The following is a 27,989-nucleotide window of genomic DNA, read 5'->3' on the forward strand; positions in this document are numbered from 1 at the left end:
TATCTCATTGTTACCCATGCTGGTCATATTCTCCTGGGCTCAAGCAGCATTCCTGCCGTTAGCTGCTCCAGAGGCTTGTTGGCTGCACCTCTGCAGCCCGGCCTTGTTAGTTTAAACATGTGAAAAGATGTTTGTCTAAGTAACTTTTTTTTTCTATTATAGTCATTAATGATTATTATGATTTTTTATTTTGGTATTCTGTTGGTTTCAGTATCAAATACTAAATTTTGTTTATTTTAAATGGATAATAATAAAAAGTAGCATTTTATCTAAGCACATTGCTCCTTTGTATGAATGATGTGAATAACTGATTGAGTAGATCATTTGGAAATTATTTTTCAGTGAGACAATGCTTAGCATAAAGTTTGTAAACAGGAAGTTGAATAAAATGAACAAATGACACTTGTAGTCAATTATACTTGAAGTAGACTATCTTTACTCCCAACGAGACTTTTATGTTAAATGAATCGGCATATTCAGTAGTTTTATTAATTTTGTAGGAATGTACAACTTCAGAGCAGTTGTTTGAAGTAAATACTTCCGATCAAATAGGGCCCAATTTTAAGTAAAATTTTGAAAAACATTTTTTTTTTTAAAGCTTGTAAGAAGGCTCTCTAAAAAGTGGAGTCATCCAACTTCCTCTTCTTTGTCTTAGCTATGATTTCCTCAGCATGGGTTGGTATATGCTGCTAGTACTTTGAAGTTAGTCCTGATCGTTTGATTTCTCTTCTTCCAAATGTGGGTTTCTTATTTGAGATGTTCAAAGAAATTGTCTAAGGAGATCATCCAGACATGTGTGTAGAGTTTAGTTAGGAAGGGCATTTTCCCTCATTTATTTTAACTTTTTTTCACTGTAAAATTTATGTTGTGATCAAGTGGCCTAGGTGGATACTCAGTCTGAAAATAAACCTCTTTAAAACTAGAAGATTGGGAGATGAGAATGAGCCAAGCACTAGTTAGTTTTGAGTAATGGAAAAAGAATATTTTTTAAATGCACTATTTTAAGAAGGGCTTCTCTGTCCATATGCCTCACTGGCTCACTTAAAATTTCTTAAAATTTGGCTCATTTATTTATTTTTACAAGATGTAAAACTTTAATAAACATAATATACATTTATGCATTCATACACACATTTTCTCAACATTAAGGAAATATATAATTATAATCATTCTCAAAGTTTGTTAATATCATTAAAAATATAACCATAACCCCCAGAGCTCCTGGGACCAAACCACCAACCCAAGAGTACACGTGCAGAGATCCATGGCTCTAGCAACATATGTATCAAAGGATGGCCTTATCTGGCATCAATGGAAGAAAAGGCCCTTGGTCCCGTTAAGGCTTGATGCCCCAGTGTAGGGGAATGCCAGGGTGGTGAGGTAGAAGTGGGTGTGTGGGTGAGTAGGGGAACACCCTCATAGAAGCAGGGGAAGGGGGGGATGGGATAGAGGTTTTCGGAGTGGAAACTAGGAAAGGGGATAACATTTGAAATGTAAATAAAATATCCAATAAAAATATGACTATAAAATATTTTTTCAATGAACATGAGAAGGTCCTCAAACCTTACATTTTCTTTCTGAAAAAGAATGGTGTGTAAAGCAACTGAAAGGCACTGTAGAGTAGGAAACATTGTAACTTATAATGGTGGAGGAGCTGGCTTCTGTTAGCAGAGTTTATGGTTGATTTTATGGAGGAAGTGATAGTTGAGCCAAGAGGTGAATCCTGTGATATTTTAACGGCAGCTGAAGACCAGAGGATGAACAAGGCCTGCACTTAGGAGAGCTCATATATTCATCCATAGCGGGGGTGTCCTGGGGAAGAAGAGGGTGCTGGTCAGAGATACAAATTGCTGACAAGACAAGGGCCTCAGGAGGCTTCAGTAGAGAAGGAGACTTTTACAAGTGTACTGGAGACACTTAAGTCAGCGTGGTTTCTCAGCTGGATCAGAATGATGAAAGCTGAAAAAGTGTGGAGAAGTTGCTGTAACAGTTAATGTGAGGGTTGAAGAACTGTCAGATGAGTAACAGTAGGGTTGCTAATGAAGCCAGGCCTCCTGGGATTGATCTTGGTAAGTCATTTAGACATTGATAAGGAAGGAAAAGAGGAGTCTAAGATACAGAGTGTAACTGTAAATAGTGAGTACTGATTTTATTGATTGTTGAATTTAATACTCTATAGGCATTCTGTAGGAAGTGTTGAGGTGACAGTTGACACAGAACAACTATGGCCTGAAGACAGAATTGTTACTCTTTTTACATGGGGAGCTACAGTTGAACAGTTAAAGCCCCAGAGGCATACATTTATAGTAATGAAGACGAATATAGGACTCATTCAGAAAGAATGGCTAGCTGTAGGTAGTAAAACAATGGGAAAAATGCAGAAATAATAGAGACATTTTCCAAGGTCCCAGAGATCAGCTAGAACAGAGACTATCACAGAAGACAAGGCAAACTAATCGAAGAAGGGGTGAAAATAGTGAGCTTCTCTGTGTGTTGCCCAACAGTGTTAGTTAAGGTTTTTATTGCTGTGAAGAGACACCATGATCATGGCAATTCTTATAAAGTAAAACATTTAATTGGGGCTGTCTTACAGTTTCAAGGTTTAGTACATTATCACCATGGTGGGAAGCATGGCAGAATGCAGGCAGACATGATGCTGGAGAAGGAACTGAGAGTTCTATATCTTGATTCACAGGCAGCAAAAGTGAACTGTACCACACTGGGCATAGCTTGAGCATATATGACCTCAAAGCCCACCTCCACACTTCCTCTAAGAAGGCCACACCTCCTAAGAGTGCCACTCCCTATGATCAAACATTCAAACACATGAGTCTATCAGATCCATTCCTATTCAAACACCACAGTTAAGGGTGCAGCAGGCTTGAGATTTGGTTATCAAAGGCTCTTTGTATGAAAAATAGTAGATTTGTATGAAAAATCATGGGCAACACACAGAGAAGCTCACTATTTTCACCCCTTCTTCTGGCTTGCCTTGGCTTCTGTGATCGCCACTATTCTAGTTGGTCTCTAGGACCTTGAAAAATGTCTACTATTGTGATCTTGAAAGTATTATTTTAATAGAGTAAAATGTAAGTTATGAGAGGAGTAAAGAATTACAGCAGAAAATATAGAATACTCACAGAAAGTTTCAATAGTTAAAAATAGGAAATATTGTGAAAGCTCAAACATTTAAACAGCAAATTTTGTTATGAAACCTCCAGTTGAGATTCTATAAGGTCAACTCAGTAAGTATCAGTCAAGTAAAAGGCCTCTTCTGACAGCAGGCAGGCAGGGTAGGCATGCTTGTGCTCAGTGTGTAGAGGGTGATGAGTGTGCATCTGGGCCCAGGCCATCTTCTCTCCAGTTGGCCAGGTTTTCCTCCCGGGGAAATTTTAGACCACAGGGTTATTTATTTAGATAATATATCTTCTTTTTCCTCCTTTGAATTCTGTTTATATGATGAGATGTTTAGAATAGATGAACCATCTTCTAAAATCCATTCCATATCAAGTAACCTTATCAGCTGTACACAAACTTGTGAGTGTGAGTGAATCTAGGCATTCTATCTTCCTGTTGTGAAACCAACAGCAGGTACCTCTTTGTGATCTAGTTATATGTTCTATAAGATTGAGATAATAAAAGCACCCAGTTTGGGAGGTTGTTGTTGAGGTTGAATGAAATAATGTATGCAGATCTCTAGGATCGTACTTTGCTCCTAATGTGTAATGAACCAGTTATTTTTCTTCTGCATTGTTTCTGTATTCTTTGCTGCTGGTGGTGGCATTGCTGCTACCATTGCTGCTACTGTTAAAATATTACAAAAACAAATGTCTTAGTTAGGGTTTTACTGCTGTGAACAGACACCACAACCAAGGCATCTCTAAGAACAACATTTAATTGAGGTTGATTTACAGATTCAGAGGTTCAGTCCATTATCATCAAGGCAGGAGCATGGCAGTGTAGGTGAAGAAAAGATGAAGGCAGAGCTCAGAGTTCTACATCTTGTTCTGAAGGCAAACAGAAGTCTGGCTTCTAGGCAATGCCTACAGTGACACACCTACTCCAACAAGACCATGCCTCCTAATAGTGCCATTCCCTAGGCCAAGCATATACAAACTATCACAAGTATTGCTCTTGCTATTCTGTTACTACCAGTGTCTCTATTTTCTGGCTCTGTTTAGAGAGGCTGCTGTATATTGTGGATCATTCTTGATGTAAAGGCATCTTTAATGTAATTCATGGGTTTCACCTTTAAACGACAATTAATGCCTTTATTTATCTTCTCATCTATAGCTTCATCTCAGTCTGTATTCAGTTTTAGTTTCTGTAGGCTTGTCTTAATTCCACCTATCTTTTCAACATTTATGTATCTTCTGTTGTAATGAAGTTCCTGTTGATTTCATAATGAACTTAAATCTTGGGATTAATGGCTCATAGTGACTAAATATATTTACCTAGCTCTCTATTTCTATATGGATCTTATGAAATTGATTGATTGTTTAGAATAGATGTTTAAAACACCTTGCTGTGTAGCCCTGGCTGGTCTAGACCATGCTGATCTTGGGCTTGCTTGGTCTTCCTCCTTCTGGTTGCTGGAATTACAGGCTTACACCACCATGTCTGGTTCATCTTTATTTTAAAAGTTTAATTTAACAATATAAATAGATGATGTTTTTACCCACCATGTTTTAGCTATTTCATGTGACTCTTTATATTAAATATATTATTTTATCCACGAATTAAATATACTTTATAGTTATTCCTTATTTTTTCAAGTTCTGTGTTCTGTGATCTCTAGTACAGGTGTTGTTTTGGGTTCTGTATGTGTGGTTCCTCAGAGGTCCTCGATCAGATTCGATGAGTGGACGGACGAGGCAGCAGGAAGAGGACAGGGAGAGGATGAACCAGTCCCCATCCTCATGTGTTGATTTCCAAACACAAATCACTGCTCACTGTGCTTGGCTGGCTGTTTATTTATTATTTATTTATAATTGTGAAATTCTCTTTTCTGGAAAGTATGAGGAGGTAAAAACTGACCTTTTTGTGTGACGAGTTATTTACTATTTCTCCAAGCTTCTTTCCTTAAGACCTAAGGCTACCTCTGGCATACTTTTCTTTCATTCTTTTAGAGAGCCTCTGGTGATTTGCCTCATGGCTTTTCTCTTATCCTTTCAGTATCTGAGGTGTTACATAGTAGACTGATATCTGTTGTTCTTGATCAGAATGAGCTGTCGTTCTTTTTATTCCCATGTATATAGCATCTGTCTCCCATTGTCTGTTATGTTCTCCAGAGGTTTGTCTGTGATCTTCCTAGGTGTTGTCTTCTTTCTTCTTAGAGTCTGGGGTTTGCTGAGCACTGTGTCCTTCCTTCTCCTCCTCCTCCTCCATCCCCTCCTCTTCCTCTTTTTCTCTTCCTCCTCGTCCTCCTTCCCTTCTCCTCCTTATAAGTTTCTGGAACTATAGTCATGTGCCTCCAGGCTTACTTAAGTGAGCTTTTTAAAAATAGCAAACCTGGCATCATTTTGGCTTATTTCTTTCATTTTTTTCTTCCCCATTCACATTCTGTTGTATAGATTAACCAATCATGTATTTATTAACCTCCTGGAGTTCTATCTTACAGACTGTAAAACTTTTATTTTATTTTTATTTTTTAAATTTTCCCCCCTTCCCTTCTCTCTCTTGCTCTGGTCCTACCCCGCTCGCTCCAACTCAAAGGTTTTTATTTATTTATTATATGTAAGTGGACTGTAACTGTCTTCAGACACCCCATAAGAGGGCATCAGATCTCATTACGGATGGTTGTGAGCCACCATGTGGTTGCTGGGATATGAACTCATGACCTCCGGAATAGCAATTAGTGCTCTTAACTGCTGAGCCATCTCACCAGCCCTATTTTTTAAAATTTTAATCAGCCTTTCCCACTTCTTAGGTGTTTAGATAATTTCTCTTGGTCTGGCATGAGATTTACAGAATCTCCCCTGCCAGCTTGTCTCCCAACACCTCTAGCAGGCAAGAGCGCCGGCCCCAGGTTCTTGTGAGCAGACATCCCTGCTCTGGGCTGCTGCCTGGAACCCTGTTGATATCCAGGTGCTGGTGTTGGCATTGGCTGTAACACTCAGGCAGAGGCTGGATACCAGGGAATGGGAAGATTAGTGGGAGTGGGGTGCATGATGTGAGATTCACAAGGAATCAACAACAAGCTTTAAGAAATGAAATTTACAGAATTCTTTGCTGCCATCTCAAATCTGTTAACCGTATCTAATTATTTGTTCCTCTAATCAATTATTGGAATATTTTTGTAATTTTTAAAAAAATTTTCCCCTTTCCATGCTAAAATTACCTATTTGTTCTCTTTTAAAAACATTTTCCATGGGCTGGAGAGATGGCCCAGTGGTTAGGAGCACTTGCTGCTATGATCCTGCCAAGATATGGTCTGTGGCATTCCTGTGATTCTTCTCCCTTATCTATGCCTGTAATTAAAATATTTGGTCTTTTGATTGTTTCTTTCTTAGACTTTGAATTTTCATATTTCCTGCTTCTTTTTATAGATCTTCCCTTTTATCTCTGAGTCCCAGGATTCTGCTTTCCTGTTTGATTCATTCTATTGTAAGGCTTCTCCTAAGTTTTCTAACTGGAATATTGAGTTTTTTCAGTTTCATCTCCATTTCAGCTTGCATTGTAGTCAGTGTTTCTATCTCTATTGAATTTATTTTTCAAATTCTGAATTATCTTTGTCATTTCATTCAGCTACTTATATTTGTATAATCTTGGAAATCATTCAGGTGTTTATTGTTATCCTCCTGGAGTTCAGTTAATTGTTTGCTTGTGTCTTCTTTACATTCCTTGATAGAGCTTATGATTTTCTTTTAAATTCTGTGTTCTGTTGTTCATCTAGGTTTCTATAGGACCAGTGGGTTTGATGAGAGATGTGATATCTTGGCCACTCATGTGGGTTTTGTTTCAATAATTTGGCCTACTACACATGTGGACTTCCTTCTTTGGTTGTGTCTGGTGTGGTATCTGCTTTCCTTAGATTAGGCCAGTGCAGGAGGTGCCTGACTTGAGTGAAACCCGCCAAAGCCGGTGGGTGACCTGTTTGTAATTGGTCCAGGGAAAGATGGCTCCCAAAACATGGGGTTGGAGCCAGGCCTGTGGGTGCAGAGATGGCAGTGGGCAGGGGGAAGGATGGTAGAAGAAAGGAGGATCTCACCAGTCAAAAGTGGCTGTCAAAGAAAGCACAAGTTCAAAGGCCACTAATCTTGAGCTAAGTCTGTGGGTATAGAGGTTGGCACAGTCAGAGGGTAAGGGAGGGGGAATGGGCAGAGTGGGAAAGAAAAGAAGTGACTTACTCAGCAAAGGTATTTCAGGAATAAAGAGAGTTCCTGAGCTGCAGTCTAGAACTGGACAAGTCAGGGAAGGGAAGGCAAAGGGAAGAGGCGTCAGGCTTAGGAAGAGGCTCATGAATCTCCAGTGCTATTGCAGGCCATTTATTACTAACTTTAATCATATTGCTTGCTATGGATATATTTACATTTTTATGTTTTTTCTTGTTGTGTGTTTAATCTATTTATAATTTCATCCTTTTATAGTTCTAATTTTGTAGAGTTCACGTTTGGGAGAGTATGTTCTCAGGATTTTCTGTATTTCAAGGCTATCTATTGTAATCTGCCTTTTATCTCTGATACAGAGATACACTTTTGAGTATTTTTTACAGTGTTGAGTCTTTTCTCTCTAGCTTTTATTGATTTGGTGAATGGTTTGTCAATTTTGTTTTTTAAAGCAGTAACTTTCATTTTTTTATTGTTTGTGTTAATTTGTTTCTATTTCATTGATTTATGCCTTGATCTTAATTATTTCTGTTTACTTGGTTTGGGTCTTGTTTGATCTTGTTTTTCTCATGCCTTGAGATGCATCATTTTTGCTGGTTTGCAGTCCTTCTGATTTTGTCATGTGAACATTTAGAGTTATAAGGACTGGCTTCATTGTATCTCATAGGTTTTAGAATGCTGTATGTTCATCTTCATTCAGTTCTGGAAAAGTGTACATTCCTTTGATTTCTTCAATGACACAACCATTATTCAGTAGTGTAGTGTTTAGTCTCCTTGAGTTTGTGTATTTTCTGTGGTTTCTCTTGCTTTGATTTCCAGTTTTATTCTATGGTCAGATAGAATATAGAACATTATTTCAATTTTCTTATTTTGGGGTGGGGGTTGGGGGATGGGTCTGTGTGTCCTAGAACATGTGTGCTGGTGGGAAGACTGTGTATTCTGTAGTGCTTGCGTGGGGGATGGGTCTGTGTGTCCTAGAACATGTGGACTGGTAGGAAGACTGTGTATTCTGTAGTGCTTGCGTGGGGGATGGGTCTGTGTGTCCTAGAACATGTGGACTGGTGGGAAGACTGTGTATTCTGTAGTGCTTGGGTGGAGTTGTCTGTAGAAGCCTGTTAGTTCATTTTATCTATGCTGTCATTCGTCTTTGATGCTTGTTTGCTTTTTGCCTAGATGACTTGACTGTTGGTGAGAATAGGGTACTAAAGTCACTTACTATTACTGTGTTGGTGTTGATTAGTCTCATAGTATTTGCTGTATGGAATTGTGTCACCTGTGTTTGGTGTAATATGCTTAGAATTGTAATGTTCTCTTGATGGATTGTTTCCTTAATCTGTATGAAGAGACCATTGTCTCTCCTGAGTAGTGTTGATTTGAAGTCTGTTTTGTCAAGGATCAGAGTACTCACCCCATGTGTCTCCTGGTACCAGTAGGCTTGAATTACCTTTGCCCATTCATTCACCCTAACTTGGCTGGCTGGCTGTGTGAGGCACATCTCTTGTATATAGCAAAAAGAGGGCATGTGCTGTCTGATCCAGTCAGTTCTTCTGTACCTGTTGATTGCAGAGTTAGTCCACCGATACTCACAATTGTTATTGTCATTTTGTTGTTAATTTTGTAGTGTCTGATGGTTTTTAAGGCCTCATTGTAATTATTAATTATAATTAATAATTATCTTGGAGCCTTCCCTCCCCTCCCCCTACCCCTTCCCTGCCCATGGAACTTCTTCAATGTGTCATTCTCTTCCATTCAAGTCTTCCTTCCAGTGTCAACTGCAGCGTTGGCCTAGTGGTCATATAATGCTTTAGCCTACTTTTGTCTCAGAAATCTTTTGCTTCTCCTAATATTGTGATGGTTCTGTTGGATAGAGTAGCTGACTAGGCAATGGAGTCTTTTTCAGAACTTGAAATGTATGCTTTCATGTCCTTCCAGTGCGTAGAGTTTGCACTGAAAACTCAGGCCTGCCTGCATGTGTGACTTGGTCCTTCTCTCTCACCATTTTCAGTGCATTTTGTTTTTTTTCTGAATTTTAAGTGTTTTGGCTATAGTAAAATGTGAGGATTTTTTTTTCTGGTTCTGCCTGCCTCTTTTTATCTGAATGGTTATCTATTTCCCTAGTATTGAGCAATTTTCTTCCAATATACTAAATACATTTTTTATGTCTTTAACATGGAATTTTTCTTCTGTGTCTATACCTCATAAATTTGGTCTTTTCACATTGTATCAAAAAGCTTATATATTGTATTTTTATATATATTTGAATTTATTGTTGACTTTAACAAATGATCCATATTTTCTGACTTGATGTTTATGTCTGACCTGTTTTCCATGTGACCATTTTATTGGTAAGGCATTTTACTGAGATTTTTATTTGACTTACTGAAATTTTAATTTGAGAAATTATTTGTTTGCTTTATTTCCATTCTTATTTGAAATGAGCAATTTTATTGGCCTACAATCTACCAAGTACACTAGGCTATTTTGTCCAGGCAGTTTTGGGACCGTCCTGTTTCTGCTCTCTGAGAGCTGGGATGTGCACTGCCATGCCTGGTTTGGTTGTGGTTATAACATGGGCTCAGGATCAAAGTCACTCTTGCATAGCAAGTGCTTTACTGAGCCAGCTGCCTAGACAGTAATTTGCCATTTATGTGAATATTCTTTCTTTTAAAATGTTATATTTCAACACATAGGCTAAAAGTATTTTGAAATGAGCAAGCAGATGTGAGCAGAGAGAAAAATTTGGAAGAGACTTACTGAAATGGAAATAATAAAGCCTGAGGTCCCGTGTGGGTTTGCATGTAAGAGCAGGACCCCACTGTCAAATGATGCTCTGCTAACCTTGAAATCTTTCCCTTGAAGTTGGACATGAAAACAAAAATGATGGAAGCAAAGTTTTCCGAAGAGAAACTTAAGCTGCAGCAGAAGCATGATGCCGAGGTGCAGAAGGTAGGGATGTGCCACGTTTGTTGTCTGCAGTGTCACTGCGCTCTGGGCTTGGGACAGGCCACACTACTCTCCATCTACACACCGATTAGGCACTTGAAAATAGTGTGTGTCACAAGTGAAATTTGCTGGAGTAAAATTCCATCAGAAGTTATCTGTGAACTTTATTTGTAAAACATGTCTATTTCTGTCCTACTTTTACATTACCTATAACATTGCATTATTTTAAGACTTACTTTTATATAGCTTTTACTACATCATTACTAATGACTTTTGTGAGTGTGTTTGTGTGCACTTGTGTAGCTGAATAACTTACAACAAGAAAATACTGTATTGGTGAGCTGTTTTAAGACAGGACCTTACTCTATATTACTAAGCCTGGCCTTGGCCTCATCATCCTCTTGCCTTGCCTTCTCAAGTAGCCTGGGTGACAGGTCTTTTTTTTTTTTTTTTTTTTTTTGGTTTTTTCGAGACAGGGTTTCTCTGTGTAGCCCTGGCTGTCCTGGAACTCACTTTGTAGACCAGGCTGGCCTCGAACTCAGAAATCCACTTGCCTCTACCTCCCAAGTGCTGGGATTAAAGGCGTGCGCCACCACTGCCCGGCCAACAGGTCTTTACCATCAGGTTTTGCACCATTCTTGAGATGTGAAGTAAAACAACAGCTGTAAATACTATAGTTTGTTTTATCCGGATTGCTTCAGCTTTCTGATTCAGTTTCTGTTTTTAATTAATTAATTAATTAGATTCAGGATCACATTGTTTCCCACCAGGCCTCAAGCTGTGTTCCTTCCACCTAGTCTCCTGAGTGCTGCTGCACTTGCTCTCCTTAGACTCAGAGATAACTCTTGGTCCTCTCACAGCAAAGACCCAGATGTCTATAGAATAGAGCTTTCATTTCAAATAAAGTTATTTCTCCTGAAGGCCTGTGATTCACAAAACAATAACAAAACAAACAAGCCAGCTCTTGAACTCAGTTCTGTTTGCTGTTGCCGCATGTAGTTGAATGCTGCACTGACTGGCAGGCTTCCTTTCTGAGTAGGTCTCTCAGATTTTGCCTTCCAATTTTTTAGTGTTTGTCTATTTATTTGTTTATTTGCTGACTCACTTATTATGTGTGTTATGAGCCAAGGATTCATAAATTCTAGGGAAGTACTATACACTATTAGGCTACCTTGCTACCCATTTAAAAAATATGTTTGACTCAGTATCTGGATCAGTGTCTAGCCTGGCCTTAAGTTTATTCTGTGACTATCCTGTGTCAGCTTCTCAAGTAGTTAAATTGTAGCTCTGTACTACCAAGCTTAGCTCCAATTTTTAAATATTTTTAATTCAATTTGTATCTCTCCTAGTGTCTCAGCAAACATCAACTGTGCTTTGCTATATAGAATTTTAGTTCATGCTATATTTTTATAATTATTAAACATTTTTTGCTGATGTGTGTTTTAAGTTCATGAGGTTTGTACAAATAGTAAGTTTACACATGCTCTTTAAAAACTAAGCCTATGCATCTGCTTCCCCAAACTGAATAAAAAGACAGAATCAGCTAGGCATACTAATCCTCGCATGGCGGTCTCAGGCTGGCCTTAAACACATCTGTAGTCCAGGCACACCATGACCTCATCTTCCTCTTGCCTTCGTCTCTAGAGTAGCTGGTATTCACCACCAGAGTAGTCTGTTTGGCTCAGAGAAAGGGATTCTGGCTCAAAAATTAAACAAAGGAAAACAAAGCAGGGGCAGAGGCAGAACACTGAGGCCTCAGTTTCATGGATGCAAGCATCTCTGAAACAGGAAAGGCTCTAATATTAAGTATATTATTTGATTCATCCTCTGTGTGTGTATAGGGGGGGATGGGAGTGTGTGTGCACATGCATGTGCACATGTAGTGTGTGTGCATATGCAAAATCTGTATAAGGTGTATTTCTATTGCATGTGCTTGTGAAGGCTAGAGGCCTACATTGCTTATCTCCCTCTATCATTTTCCAACTCATTTTCAGAGACACAGCCTTTCACTGAACCTGGAGCTTGGCACTTACCATTTTGTCCCCCTCTCAAACCCAGTTACCTTTTTTATCATCATGACCAATGCTTGATAAGAAACATGGGAGAAAGGCTTTTTTCTTTTTCTTGGCTTATTATTTTAGAGGATGCTGTCAACCATTGTGGAGAAATTTATGGGGAATGCATCTCTATTCCAGTGGGGCTGGGTTATAAACCCCAATGCCTGACATCAAAAGCCCTACTTCCTCCAGTGAGGCCCCATCTTCTAAATGTTCCACAGTCTCTCAAAATAGTACTATCAGCTGGGAAGTAGATGTTCAAAACCTGAGCCTGTGGAGGGCATTTTATATACAGACCAAACATTCCAAACCCTGGGACTTTGGAGATCATGGCCTTCTCAGAATTCAAAATGCATTCAGTTAAGCCTTAAAAGATTCCATAGTCTCATAGTTCCAGTACTGTTCAAAAGAACAAAGGCCATGCCTCTTCTCAAACTCAGGGCTGTCCCTTAAATATGAGCCCTTTTCAATGATACGTTTTCAGCACATAATGTCATAGGATAAACTATTTCCATTCCAGAGAGAAGGAAGGGAGAATAGAACAGACCAAGTAGCAATGAAAGGCATCACTGGAAATACCAGACCTTCAGCTCCAAGTCAGACTTGTGGGGGTTGTGGTAGTATCATATGGGCTTCTCCCTGGGGCTTGGTTGGCTTTGCTTCTCCAGCTCAGTTGCCTATAACACAGATGACCTCTCTCTTGGGCCATTGCCTGGCCTAGGTGACTTTCTAGAACACTGCACAAGACTTTGTTACCTCCTCACTCTTCATAGTTGCAAAACCAGCACCACATGAACAACATCAGTCTTCATATCAGCTTGAGATGTATCCTGGACTCCTTGATCCAGAGCTGAATTTCATCTGTGTGTCTTTGAGCTTAAACCTGGTAGAACCACTTTGCTAGGTAACTCTTCTTGAGCAGGATTCCCTCCTGGCTCTCTGTGTTTAGTCACTGTCTTTTCAAATGGGAAATTTTAGATAACCTTGCATTGCTCTAACCCTGCTGCTCTGGAGGTGTGAAGTGTTGACCATTATGGCTCCTTTCCTGTTGGGCCAGCACTAATCTGTGCTTTCTCTACTGGCACTATTCTATTGAACAAATACACGTTTTGTTCCTACCTGCTCTGTCCTCAATTTTAACTAGATTCAAACTTTTTCTTGTTTCTTTTCTATTTTTTTTAAAATCAAATTGTACATTTCTTTCTGTTCTCATTCTTTATAAATCCAACTAAAACAGTAAGTAGTAAGTATGCCACACTCCAGCTAATTTTGCTATCTCATAATTTTCTTTGACAAATTTATCTATGACTTTTTAGTTAAGCTTCATGTATTTTCAGGATATGGGCAGAATGCAGCCAAATTCTTTGCCAGAATAAAACATGAATAGCATCTAGCCCAGCTTCTGATAGACTCTGTGACTTCATCTGATACAGTATCTCCGTTTCTATTGGTCTTCTAGTTTCCCAGCCTTGAGCCAGAAGAGCTTCCTAAGCTCTGCGTATGGTATTCTAGGGCTGCTTGAGGCTGCAGCTCTCTAGTCCTTCTCTGCCCTCCTGCAGACCAGTTCCAAAGGCCAGAGAAAGACAGCATCAGGCTTATCACAGCAGTGACCTCATTTCTTGGTCACAACTTATGTTAATTAGTTTCATACCATTTATACCAAATACCTGAGAAAAGGCAGCTTAAGAAAAGAAAAATTATTTTGGCTCATGGTTTGTGGGATTTGGTCCAGCAGCCATAGTGTTAATTCTAAAACATGAAGGGTAAAGTAGAATGCTACTAATAAAAATACTAAGAGAAAGAAACTACTTTGAGATCATTGAACAACTTTGCTTAAAGTTGGTTTAGGGCGTATGGAAGTCTAGCTGCATTCTGAGAGCAGCAGCCAGGCCCACCCCCTCCTCACTCTGGTTTTCTTTTGCACTCCTGGGCAACATTTTCTACTGTTTATTACCTTTCCTATTTTGGTTATTTCTCTTTTTGTTTTTTGTTTTTACTCTAAAATATAAAATCATGGCTATATTTATTAAGTGGTTAAATTTGAAACAACTGGTAAAATATAAATAGTGAAAAACTTATTAACGTTTTTGACATTTTGAGTTTTTTTTTTTTTTTTCTGATTCACAAAGCAGCTTGATAGGAATGGAGCCTGGTAAATCATCACTTGGAAGAGTTTTTGGCTTTAAGCAGCACAACAGGAGGATATTGGTGGCAGGGATTCTGGATGTCTTTATGAAGGATGCTGCATCCCAGTGCAGGGGAGTGCATGACCCAAGAGCCTGTGTCTGATGACATCTCTCTGCTACTTTATGACAGTTTAATTTCCAAATCATGTTTATTATTCAGTCTTCTTAAAATTTCACTGAAAAGTTTATACAAAATATTTTAACATAAGTTATTCTAGTGTATTAATATTTTGTTAGTGTATATAAAGTAATTTTTGTATTTAAGTGGAATCATTTATGAGACTGATAGACTTACAAAATACTGTGCTCACTGATAATTACATATTCTATATTAATTCTATATATACTAAAGTACTATACATTGTTTTTTTAGATTTTAGAAAGAAAGAATAATGAATTAGAAGAGGTGAAAATCTTATACAAAAAGAAACAAACTGAAACTGAGGAGACCATACGAAAGCTTGAAAAGAAAGGTGATGGTGTCTGATGTGAATATTCCAATAACAGCTGACATTTACTTTAATAATTTAAAATTTAAAGTTTAGAAGTAAAATTTCATTTCTGAGACTGTGAGCTCCCAACAATAGATGAAATTTGTATGGACTTTTCATGTAACTAGGTAAAGTAAGTGTGTGTGTGTGTGTGTGTGTGTGTGTGTGTGTGGTGTGTGTGTGGTGTGTGTGTGTGTGTGTGTGTGGTGTGTGTGTGTGTGTGTGTGTGTGTGTGGTGTGTGTGTATTTGTGTATGTATGTGTGTGTATATATGGTATGTGTGTTGTGCAGTGACAACTGGGATTGATAAAAAAATCTTAAAATATATTTCCTACTTATACATTCATTGAGAAGGAAAAAGAAAGCATGTAATTATGTATTAAATTGGCTACTATGAACCAAAATTAAAATTCTCAAGTATTCACAAGCGAGATATCACGTTTTGAGAAAATAACATTTGTTTGATTAGTTTGATAATTTGATTAGTTGAAGAGAGAAGTTTCTTGTATTGGGATAGGAAGGATAAAATTGGTGAGTTGTGTGTGTGTGCATGGGGCAAGTGTTTGACCGCTGAGAACATCTCTAGTCCACAGGCGTGTGACTCTGTCTGTCTGTCTGTCTGTCTGTCTGTGTCCACTTGTGTAATTTTGCACATGCTTTGATAAAGGCTTAGAACATTTGAGTTGCAGCCTTAGGATTAGTGAGTGTGGAACTGAAGGATTAAGATCCGGCTGACAGAAGAGATGTAAGCAGTGAATAAGAATGAGGGGCAAAGGGACTTCTGTCTAGGGTGCTGCCAAGTTTATTGGGTTTCTCCCAGAGCAGACCTACTGTAGTGGAATGGATAGTGATATTCCTGACAGTTTAGTGGAGCAGTTACATGTGAGAATTAACCAGTAAATTATGATTTTTTTTAGTTTAATTTCCTATTTTAAATGTTGGTGAAAATGGGGCTGGAGAAATGGCTTTGTGGTTAAGCCAGGACCTGGATTCAATTCCCAGCACCCACATGACGGGTCACAACTGTCTATAACTCCAGTTCGAAGATATCCTGACACTCTCACACAGACATACATGTAGATAAAACACCAGTGCACATAAAATAAAAATATTTAAAATTTAAAAAGAAAGAATGGAGACTCTTATTCATTTATAAATGTTGACGAAAGTAATTAGATATTTCTTCAGGGTTTTGGGGTTTTTTTTTTGTAGTTGTTACCAGTGACAGCTAAAGTATTTTATATTTCTAGATTTTCTTTCTCACTCAGTTTCACATTAGGCATCTCAAACATCCTTAAACTTGAAAAATATTCAGGCTTTTTTTAAACAAAAAAAAGAAAAAAATTTTCTTTTTTCTTTTTTTTTTTAAGATTTGTTTATGGGCTGGAGAGATGACTCAGTGGTTAAGAGCCCTGGTTGTTCTTCCAGAGGTCCTGAGTTTGATTCCCATATGGGTGGCTTACAGCCATCTATAAAGGGATCTGATATTCTCTTTTGCCATGCAGGTGTACATGTAGCAGAGCACTTGTATACATAAAATAAATAAAAAAATTTAAAAATCCTCCAGTTTTAAAAAATATATATTTATTTATTTTGTATTCAGTATTTTGCCTACATATATGCGCCTAGAGACCTGATTTTTTGCAAATTAGAGGAGTTTTTTTTTTTTCCTCTCTTTTCAAGGGGAATAATCTATTCGGTTAGTGTTTTTGAAAGGTTATACCCTGAGCTGACACTCCATGAGCAGAAAATTTTCCATAGTAGAAGGGTATATAAAGAAGTAGGTGGTGGCATTGATAGTGAATAGGAGTGAGTGTCCACAGAAGCCCTCAGAGAAGCTGGTGTATTTACAGGCCATTTTATGATGTGGAGGAGACAAGAGATGGAGCCAAGAGCAGCTGGATTATAAAGAGCTGTTTTCCTGGTGAGAGCCCTTGGCCCATATCCTTTAGGGGAATAGGACTTTAGCATGATTCCCAGCTGGCTCTCCTATGAGATCTACACTGTTGAATGGACTCTTTAAAATGACAGAGGCCATAGTAGAGGAGAAATATTTGAGGCTAGAATGCTGTTTAAATGTTCTAGGGAGACTAATTAACCAATTTCCTCTATGATTATAGAAATGGCCAAAAAGCAACGAAATAAGAAGGGTTTTTAGAAAAGTAAGTTAGTGAAAAACTGTCTATTAAATGTATCGTTACGTTTAGATATCAAATTCTAGTATGGTTCCTAGAACTGGTTTAACTAGATTTCCATTGTTTCTGACAGTTCAGATCCTTATCCGTGACTGTCAGGTTATCAGAGAAACTAAAGAAAGCCAGATAACCGAGCTGAAGAAGATATGTGAGCAAAGCACAGAATCTCTGAACAATGATTGGGAAAAAAAGGTAAGTTCCCCAAGTCAGCCACAGAACCGTGTGCATCTGAGAGGGACATGCTAGCAAGTACAGAAAATGCTTCAAATTTCAGGAGAAACTAGAACTTGCTAGTGCTCCTATTTCGGTATATTTTCATCTCAAAGTCTATATTCTAGAAATAGTTTTTGTTTTAAAGTAATATATTTTTTAATTTATTTTTATTGAATTAACATTTTGCATTTTTTGTCATAGCCTATTAGGTTTTAACTAAAATGATTATGGAAATAATGGTTTCAGTTTGGGATTTGAGTCATTTCTCTCTTAAAATGCCAGGTACCATTCTATAGCTCAGGCTGAAGTACAAACTTGTTTTGATGTGAGCAAAATCCCTAGTGGATAGTTTATGCTTACATAAACTGGGAAGGCATTGACGTGTTGGTACTAGGGCTTAGTGATCATCTTGGATCACTTTTGGTATTAAGTGTATCCCTGGTGTGAAAACAGACTTCAGAAAATTACAGATTCAGCTGTCAGATTTGAAGGAGTGCTTACAGTAGTCAAAACTGCCTGTATTAAACTTGCAAAGCCGAATGGTCTTCTGGATGGCTCTTTCTGAATATCCTCACTCTTCTTGCTGAGCTAGAAACTTCAATCAAGGTTCTTGAGACTCTTACCAGTGTGATACTGCATCGTCCTGCTTTCTGCTTCTGGTTTTCACCATGACTCGGCCTCCTATTCCTCCAGTATCTTCCTTGCCAGATGGAAATTCACACTGCCTTCTTTAGCCCCTGCCTTTTTCTCTGTTCCTGGATAGTGAGTCAAAGGCATCTGTAAGACTCTTTTGAACTCCTGAGTACCCTATCTCATGAGTGGGACTGGATCCAGGGAATATAACTTAGAATTCAATTCCCAATAAGATGAAAGAAGGGATGGCTATGGGCTAAGAGCAGCTTCCAGCCTCAGCTCACCACTGAAACCTGTCTGGGTCTCTGCTTTGGCCTTTGGTTTGTTTACCTTAGTTCACGGTGTTTTTGTTAAAGCTTCAGCCATTTAAGCAGCATAACATGAGAATATTGATCAATTAAGTCCTTTGCACACTGCACTTGTGGTGTACAATCCGTCTTTGTTATCAGCCTCATAAACACAATGTTTGTGTTTGTTGTTTTATTGGTTATCCAATGCTAAGCAAATTTCTTGTTGGGAATTTGCATAGGAAGCATTTCCACATTTATATTGTACAACCCAAACAAATCATATAGATGCTGAATTACTGTTCACAAGAAACAACAACAAGATTGTTTATATGTGTTTTTCTCTTTATATTTTGAAGACCATTAATAATATTGTGTAATTGAAAACTGTAGTGTCAATCAGATTTACTTAATTTCTACACAAGACAAGACATTTCTTTAATATTTGCCTATCTATTGACATTTTCTGTTCAGGAAAACAGAGGAAAAATTTATATTCTCTTTGTATAGTATTTTTACATGCGGGTTTTAGATTTTTGTTCAATTTACTTTATAGATATAAACAGGAGTATTGAAACACATTTATTGAATTTCAAGTGACATATTCCATGGTAACGAAAGACTCTTGGCTTCATTGTGCAGCTTCACAATGCTGTAGCAGAAATGGAAAAGGAAAAATTTGAGCTTCAAAAGCACCATACGGAGACTATTCAGGAACTGCTGGAGGACACAAACGTGCGTCTGAGTAAGATGGAGGGAGACTACATGGTGCAGACGCAGTCCACAGTGAGTGTTGTTGTCTCTGTTTGACTTTTCTCACTGACCTTACTTTCTGTGGCCTCATGCTTCACTGTTATGTGCTTTCCATAAACTTGTTATGAAATTTAAAGGAAGAGAGTTGCTTTCTTACAGGAGGCAGCAGCACTGGGCAGGCCTAGTTCACTAAGAGGTTGGACCCGACTCTTCTGTGTTACTTATGTGTCTCAATATCTTTGAAGTGGTTGCAAATTTTTTCGTTAACTTTTAGTTCAGAAATAATTATTTTTCTTTTAAAATTCTTTTAAACTGAAGATACAAGTGTTTTCTGAAAATATTTAAAGTTGGTGTGAAGGCAGTTAGAAGTGTTGCTACTCTGACAGTTTCTTAGTAGAGCATTATCTGAAGCACATAGATATACATCACTTGGACAAACCCCAAATCCTTAACAGTTTAGATGTCTTCTCATTGCTTTGAATGTTAAGGTTTCTCATTTTTGTAATTAGAAAATAATAGGAAGTTGTTATAAATATTAAGTTGACATATAAATGAAGTTATATAAAAGTTTTCAATATTTAATTGTTGATGCTATCTTTAAAAATGCAACATATAAAAATAATAGAGTTATATAAGTGAAAAAGACAGACTCCTTTAAGAAACTAACACTGGCTTGAGGATAAAATTTTTGACTCTATTCCTTATAAAAATGACAGGAAAGAGATGAAGTCAGAAATGAAGATGGAAAAGAACAGATGAAGTTAGTATAGTTTTTGGAGTTTGTATTAGTTAAGTTTATGCCTTGTGACAAAATACCTTACAGAAACTATACAAGGAAAATTTCCTTTGGCTGACTGTTGCTGAGGGTCTATAATGGCAGGGAAGGCCTGTGGAGTTCACAGTGACAGGAATATGTCCCAGAGGTTCCTTATGTAACATCAGACTAAGAAGCAAAGAAATTACCAACAGACCCAGAATACAACTAACCTTCGAAGGCATGCCCCTAGCCAGTCAGGGTCCCACCTCTTAAAGGCTTGACAGGCTGCTGAAACAGCACAACCACCTGGAGACAAAGCTTTCAAAATACGACTCTGTGGGAAACAGTTCAGATTCAAATCATAACAGCATTGGAAATGCAGTGGAAAAGTTGAAATTGATTTGACAGGTTCAAGAAAGCACAGGACTCTGAGAGGCTGTAGAGGCTTCAGGCCTATCAGCAGGCCTACAGATGTTCTTGGGTCTGTAAGCAGCAGCAAGGGTGAGGGCACAAGGACACTGGTCATGATGAGCCTACTTTTGCATGTGGTTCTGATGTCTCTGATGTGACTTTTAAAATGAAAGAATGAGCACCAACAGAATGCTGTGTCTATGGTCTCTCCCATATGAACTGGGTTGTCTGACTCCTAACTCCTCAGGGAAACACAGGGTGATTTTCTGGAGAGAAGGCAGGCTCTGGGTTTGGTGAAGTTTGCTAAGTGTGGTGCACAGATTCCCCAGAGTCCTTGAAGTCCTTTGAATTCTTGTAATGGCAGGCTGTAAAGTACTACTGCCCCACCTCCCAGAGAAGAGAGTGACAACCAAGTCACTCATAAGGAAAAGAGTGTCAGTGTGCTTTTAGCCGTTCACTCGGTAGACAACAGTGGGGCTATGCTGTACACATTAGAATGATGTGGTTCCTAGTGCTTCCCAAGGGAATAAATAGTTTTAAACACTAGTGGATTCCTAGGTTTTACATACATGTCACTATGGTGTTTCTGAAATGTCATTTATCATTATTTTGAGGCCTTTAAGTGTTTTTTTTTATTTGTTATGATAAATGTATTCATCGAAATTCTTTTTTAGGAAAGAACTTCTCTTAGGCCTTATTTTATGGTTTCTATCTCCTTGTAATTTCTCACTGTTCTTTATTTCTGCGAAAGCTTCTTATTTTATTCTACCTTCATCAATCCATTCAATAGGTTCTGCTTATTGCATCTGTTACACTTTAACTTTTTTTCATGCCTAGTATTTTTGTTTGACTCTTAAAAAGCCCTTCTAACCAGTTTCTTCTTGTGTCATTTGTTGATACTATCTTGTGTATATTTATTAGGCTAGATATTTGGACTACTATAATGTGCCGTATATTATGAATGATAACATGATTCATATTGTTATCCTGGTATGATTTTACTGTCAATTTCACACAATCTAGAGTCACCTGAGGAGAAGAAAGCTCAATTGAAGACTTGTCTAGATCAGACTGCCTTGTGGCCATGTCTATGAGCAGTTGTTTTGATTTATGATAGATGTGAGAGAGCCCATTACGTTATGGGTGCACTAACCTTAGATAGGTAGGTTTGATATATGTAAGTGGTTAAGCATGAGCTAGTGAATGAGACAGTAACTGGCATTTCTTCATAGTTTCTGCTTTATCTCCTATTTTTGCTCCTGCCTTCACTTTCTTCAATGATGGATTGTGACCTGTAAGTTTGAGCTAAGATAAACCTTTTTCTTCTGTGTTGCATCTGTCTGTTACAGTAACAGAAAGCAATCTTGTACAATTGCATTGTCTTTAAAAATAAGTTTTAGTGATAGACCTTTCACAGGTCTCAGTTATTTTGGACTGTAAACTCATGTCCTTGGGGTTTGTCATTCTGATATATATTCAGGAAAGTAGGAGATCAAATTCTTCATGGCTTAGTGAGAACTTGTGCTGCCTAGCTTTATGTCAATGTGAGAAAATCTAGAGTTACTTGGGAAGAGAGAATGTCAGTTTAGAAAAATTTCCCATCAGATTTGCCTATGAGCAATCCTGTGGTGTTTTCTTAATAATATGGGAGGGCCCAGTTCACTGAGGACTGTGCTGCTCCTGGGTTGGTGATCCTTGGTTATATAAGCAAGTAAGCTATGAAGAGCATTCCTCCATGACTTCTGCGTCAGGTTCTGGTTCCAGCTTCCTATCTTGAGTTTCTGCTCTGACTTCATTAGATGAAGGACTGTAATGTAGAAGTGGAAGCAAAATAAAGCCGTTTCTCCACAAGTTGTTGTTGGTCCTGGTGTTTTATCTCAGCAATGGAAAGCAAACTAACATAGAACTTGTTGAGGTAAGGAGACCTGAGCCTCAGGATAATGGCTTCTGAAAGGCCCATTGGCAGCTTCTCATATGTAAGATGCGGGCCTCATTTTCATGTCTGAGGCCTACTTCTTTGTTCTAGCTTTAGACATGAAAATGACTTTGTGCTAGGACAGGGAAGTTGGCTCAGATATTTTGGTCATCCTGATAAGCCCTTAGAAATACTGATCATGTGACTTTGTTTATTGCCTTGCTTGTTCTTTGACGATTTGTGTTTATTGTCTTGCTTGTTCCTTGACTATTTGTATCTATTGTATTGCTAGTTCCTCAACCTAGAACTGACCTTAATACTTAAATGTAATTAAAATGGTATAAAAGCAAAATGGAGGAGGGGGGATGAGATAGGGGGCTTCTGGGGGTGGGGATGGGGAAAAGAGATGACAGCTGAAATGTAAATAAATACAATATCCAATAAAAAATAAACAAGAAAAAAAAGATACAGTCCTCACGAATCCTAAAAGGAATATAGCTTTGGAGAGAGATGGTGTCCCTAGATTATAACAATCAGCTAATGGGCTTTAGAGGGTGAGGTGATCTTTCAATTAAGGAATCCTGTAACTTCAGATTTATTCATCCTTTAAACTTGCTGCATTTTCTTCCTCCTATCTCTCCTGCCTTCAGGTTCTTTTTCTCTCTTCTTTCTTCATCTCCTTTCATTTTCCTTCTCTTTCTTTCCCCTTACTCCCGTTCTCTTCATTTCCCCCTTTCCTGTTTCTTGTGCCTTCCCCTTCCCTTCCCACCTTTCTCCCCTACTCTCATCCTTCCCTAACCTTCTGTTTCTATTTTTTTCCTTTCCCAGTTTCCTTCCCTTTCCTTTCTTTTGTTTGAAACAAGGTCTGGCTTTACTTCAGGCTGGCTTGTGCTTACTATGTTGTTAAGGCTAGCCTTCAACTCGGGCCTCCCTGAGTCCTGAGTTTTGTGTCTTGCCACATGAGTCCTGCCTTTTGTGTCTTGTTAAAACAAATCTCTCTCTACTGAAAGTGCAGGATGCTTCACCATATGCTTTACTAAATGTTTTACAGTTTTGCTTTTGCACGAGTCTTTTACCTCTGTAGTTGTTGCTTTGATATGGTTAGTGAAAGATTGGAATCTAATGTCATTGTTTTCCTGTGGATGACTTTTGTTCTTGCCAGTTTCACTTGGAGTCATTCTTCCTCTCTCCATCTGTCGTGGCTGTTGCATATGTAACTTCCCTTCAATGAAAGTGTCCATTGCTTATGACTGGCTAGTTTTTCTGTCTTTGCTGACATCATTAATGTAGCTTACAGTTACTCTTGATGTTTAGTGTGGTGGTCTGTCTTCCTTGTTGAGTACAATTGTCCTGACTGTGCCCTTTTCTTTGATGGTTACATTTAGAATCTGCTCTCCATGTTCATAAGAAATAGGATTTGGAGAGTATCTTTTCTTTAGAGTGTCATCTATGATATTTTTTTGCTGTTTACTGTTAAAAGTCACATACTATTGGGGGCTAGAGGGGTTGTTCAATGGCTAAGAGCCGGTGTTGCTTATACAGAGGACCTGTGTTCAGTTATCAGCCCCACATCGCAGCTCACAACTGAACCAGCCAGCATGGGTCAGACAACAGGGTCTGCAAGAGAGAGAGTGGGGATGGAGGGGCAAGAGACTCAAAGAACGGAAACAAAACAGGGTGTCTGACCAGGTCCCGTTTATTGAAAGGCAATTGTGGGTCTATAAGCACAAGCAGGGGAGTGCAGCTGGAGGCTCTTTACCACGTGTGCCTTGCAGCTGGGGGCACTAAACAACAAAACAAGATGTGTCTGAGAAAAACAAGATGTTTATCAGAGTTGCTCAGCTGTTGTGGGCTGTTGAAAAACAAGTCTCTTGTCAGGGTATATGGCCTGAGATGGCTGCAAAGATGATAGCCGCTTTCTGCTAGGACTTGACTCCCAACACAGAGCTATCTGTTACTTCAGTTTCTGATGGCTTGGTGCTTTCATGGGCACTGCACACATGTGGTGCACAGATACATATACAGGCAAAATACCCAGACACATTAAATACATACATGCATGCATACATGCATAAATATTTATATGTACATATATTTTAAAATATAAACTTTTGCTCTAAGTTTATCACAGATTTTAACCCCTTATAGATATACAACAAATATTTTACAGTGCAGTGCATTGATTAGAATTTATATAAAATGTTAAATAATGATGAGAAACAGTTTCTAAATCAAAGTTTTCTCAAAAGATATGTAGACTCAGAATTTGAAGAAAAGCTGCTTCTTTACTGTCATTATTTTGTTCATTGTTTAAACTAGTATATGAATAGTGACTGTCATTACGGTGTTGCATGCATATTTTGTTTATATTTGTCCCCCTCCCGTTGCCCTCCTTCATTCCTGTACTTCTTGCTGTCTCCTTCCTTCCTTCTCCCAAGGCCCCTGCTGCCCTCATCTCACGTGTTCTACCTCCCTGTTTTCTTCTTTCCCTGTAGTCAATCTTTTCTAATTGCAACACACACACACACACACACACACACACGTACGTTTACACACTCATAATGTATATGATTCCTACTTAGAATCATTTTTCTGTAAATATTATTTCTTTTTCTCTATAGCTAAATAAAAATTTACATAATATACAAAAGTATATATTCTACCTGTTACTAATGCTTCTGTCAAGAAAGACACTGATTAATATTTTGTCACAATTATCTACTTATACATTCAGCTTAGCAAAAACAAACACACATATAAAAATAAATAAAAATGGCTTCCTTCCACTTGACTCTCATTGAGTAAAAATGAAAAAACAATTCAAAACAAAGAATACACCTATACATACTTGTTATTAAACATGTAGAAGACACAAGACAAGAAGAAAGTAAAGAATCTATGTAATAAAACTAATGTTGGTGAAACTGTATGTGACTGCCCAGACCTCTGTTGTCTGTCTAATGGTGGACATTGCCATTAAAACACACAAACATAAACCTTGCAATGTGATAGTGTATTAGCTACCTAGCATTGCCAAAATGAATGACCATGACTTAGGTGACTTGGAACAATGCAGACGTATTGCCTAACAGTTTCCAGCCAACCAGTAAATCTCGAGGTATCAGTGGAACCTGCTGGCTTTGAAGATGCTGTAAGAGAAAGATCCTTTCTTGCCTCTTTTAGCTCCTTGTGGGGGCAGACAGTCCTGCCATTCTTTGGCTGCCAGCTGCAGCTCTCCAGCCTGTGCTGTGCCATCACTTGATGTTCTGTATGTTCTCTGTGCCAGTGTCTTTATGTAGCCTTTTTGTGAGGACAACTGTCTGTGGACTCAGAACCTTCTGTAACCTAGAGTGGCTCATACTAAATTGGTTATATCTAAAAAATTCTGTTAATATATTTACATATAATATTGAAGCTTAATGGTAAAGAAGTTGCCTAGCATGTACGAGGCCTTGGGTCCAATTTCCAACACTGCACAGAACAAAAAAAAACAAAGTCACATTAGTTACAGGTTACAGAAGCTAGCTTGCCAAGGGTCAAGTTGGTACCTTTCGTTATCAGCTAATCATAGTCGGATGGCCTGACACATGCTGTTTTTTTCTTGTTTATGGTGCTGGATTTTGTTTTGGGTCTTTGGATTTTGGGTTTGTGAGAGAAGGTTTCAATTTATAAGTCAAGAATGATATCAAACTTATAAACGTATGGCCTCAGTATCCTGGATATCGATATTACAGGTGTCTGCTGTCATACCGGGGATTTTATCATTTTTTTTTTACAAAATGTTATTTATGTATTTAAAACAAAATAAAAACATTGCATATGAACATAAATATCAATATTTTAAGAACTCATATTTTAAGTACTAGATATAAATGTTTGTATTACATATATATATACATATATAAATTAAATTTTGTATAAAAAAGAAATTGAGTGGCCTCTTTCATTGCTTTTCACCTTTGTTTTTCTTAACCTCTGGCTTAGCAGAAGGGGGTTGGGTTCTGTACGCCTTTGTATTTCTCATGCTGTGGTTTCAGGTAATGTCACCTCTAGAAATTGCATAGGCAAAGATTAGTGTCTTCATGTTACTTAAAAATAGATTTAATCTTGCTAGCCTGCCAAGAATCACAGGGAGTCTCAGTAGTTTGTTAAATTTTTTGAGAATTGCTACTCTAAGATACTGGTTTATGAATGTTTTTGATCAGAATTCCTACCAAGGACTAAATTTATAAACTGTGTAAAAACAGAAATACATATAAACATATGCAAAAATATATACCCACTTGCAAGAGTGTTGCATTTACTATTGGCCATTCAGGCTGACATGTTCTTTATCTCATTAAAACATGTCCAGTTATGATTTGCAGCTTGACTTCTTGTTTGCTGAGGTCATGGCTTGACCCACCTTGGGTGCATGTATTGAATCTGCTCTCTTTTCCTGTGATTTTTCTTTTTCAAGCCGTGATAACAACTGGAGCTTCCTCATAGGGGCATTAGAATCATGTCCCTTCCTCTGAGCACTCAGGATTAACAAACTTTACATTCCTTCTAGTTGGAAAAAAAAGTTACATTTTAGTTTGTAGTGCTGTAGCTGTTTGCTTTCATTTAAAGTTGCTTATTTATCTCTTTGGCCCATTTTTAAAGTCAGTTATATTTTTCTTGATTTCAAGTGTTTCATATGTTTAGTATCCAAATTGATTATTGAGATTTTGTCTACATTCCTTTTTTATGATAACAAAATATACCTAAGTTTTGTATTTTAAACACTTATGTGTGAGGTTTGGTAGTATTAAGAACTTTACATGGTTGGACGACCATCTCTGTCCCCATTGGTATACTTTGTTAATTAAATAATATTAGTGGATAAATCTGTTTCACAGTAGAATTTTTAATTTTACCTATTTGGAAAGAAAAGTGAACTTTGGATCTGAGAGGTCACTGTCAGAAAAATTTCATTTTGGTTTTGAAACTTTGAAGCATGGTAAAAGTTGAATTTTTTTTTCTAGATCAAGCTAACCATGTATTAAACTCACAGACAAAATTTTTCTCCCACTATCAATATGTATGTCTATGTACATAACTGAATAGCATCTGATCCAAACGTTAAGGGAGTAAAAAAATAAAAGATGAACATATTATGAAGGCTATGATACTTGACACTCATTGTCAAATGGATGGGACTGAGAAAGTTGAATATTATAATGTACATTCAGACTTTGTTCTAGATAGTAATAAACGGAGAGAATCTCTGCCCTCCACATTCAGTTTTCCTCCTTCCCATGTCAGACACTGTTCCCATAAAATAACTCCTCATTTGTCTCTAACAGTCAAAGCTCCCCATAATACTCTCTATGAATTTGACTATTTTAGACATTTTACATGAGTGGACTCATAGAAATTTCAGTTCTTTAGTGCTTGACTTACTTCATTTATCATAATATCTTCACAGTTCATTTATACTGTAGCATGTGCCAAAACAGTTTTATATGTCTGAGTATTAACTTGTGCATATTCTATATTTTGTTTATTCATTCACTTATAGAATAATTTGGATTATTCTATCTTTTGGTTATTGTGAATAATGTTAACTTGGATATGTGTGAACAATATGTTTCATACTCAAAAGTATGAAGGAAATCAAAATTTAAATCTGAAATATATTTTTATCATCTGAACCTAAATTTTCACATCCTAAAAATTTGTAAAATAAATTTAAAGTTCAAATTTGTTTATTAATCAAATTATATAAATAGATATATCAGTTTCACAATAGAATTTTTATTGTATCTATTTGGAAAGAAAAGTGTGTTTTAGACATGA

The 27,989-nt window shown here is 37.7% G+C and overlaps 1 protein-coding gene across 2 annotated transcripts in view; it reads left to right on the forward strand.

Annotated features, from left to right (window-relative positions):
- Cep112 (centrosomal protein 112) overlaps positions 1-27,989 on the forward strand; it is a 406,791-nt gene that overhangs the window by 57,838 nt on the left and 320,964 nt on the right. For both annotated transcript variants that reach the window (XM_028761272.1, XM_028761273.1), the window contains 4 exons: positions 10,188-10,274; positions 14,888-14,987; positions 17,274-17,392; positions 18,976-19,119. In XM_028761272.1, the coding sequence (XP_028617105.1) occupies positions 10,188-10,274; positions 14,888-14,987; positions 17,274-17,392; positions 18,976-19,119 (450 nt within the window). The remainder of the gene's footprint in view (positions 1-10,187; positions 10,275-14,887; positions 14,988-17,273; positions 17,393-18,975; positions 19,120-27,989) is intronic.

This window comes from Grammomys surdaster, unplaced genomic scaffold, assembly GCF_004785775.1.
Source record: "Grammomys surdaster isolate TR1022 unplaced genomic scaffold, NIH_TR_1.0 126906, whole genome shotgun sequence".
NCBI lineage: Eukaryota > Metazoa > Chordata > Mammalia > Rodentia > Muridae > Grammomys > Grammomys surdaster.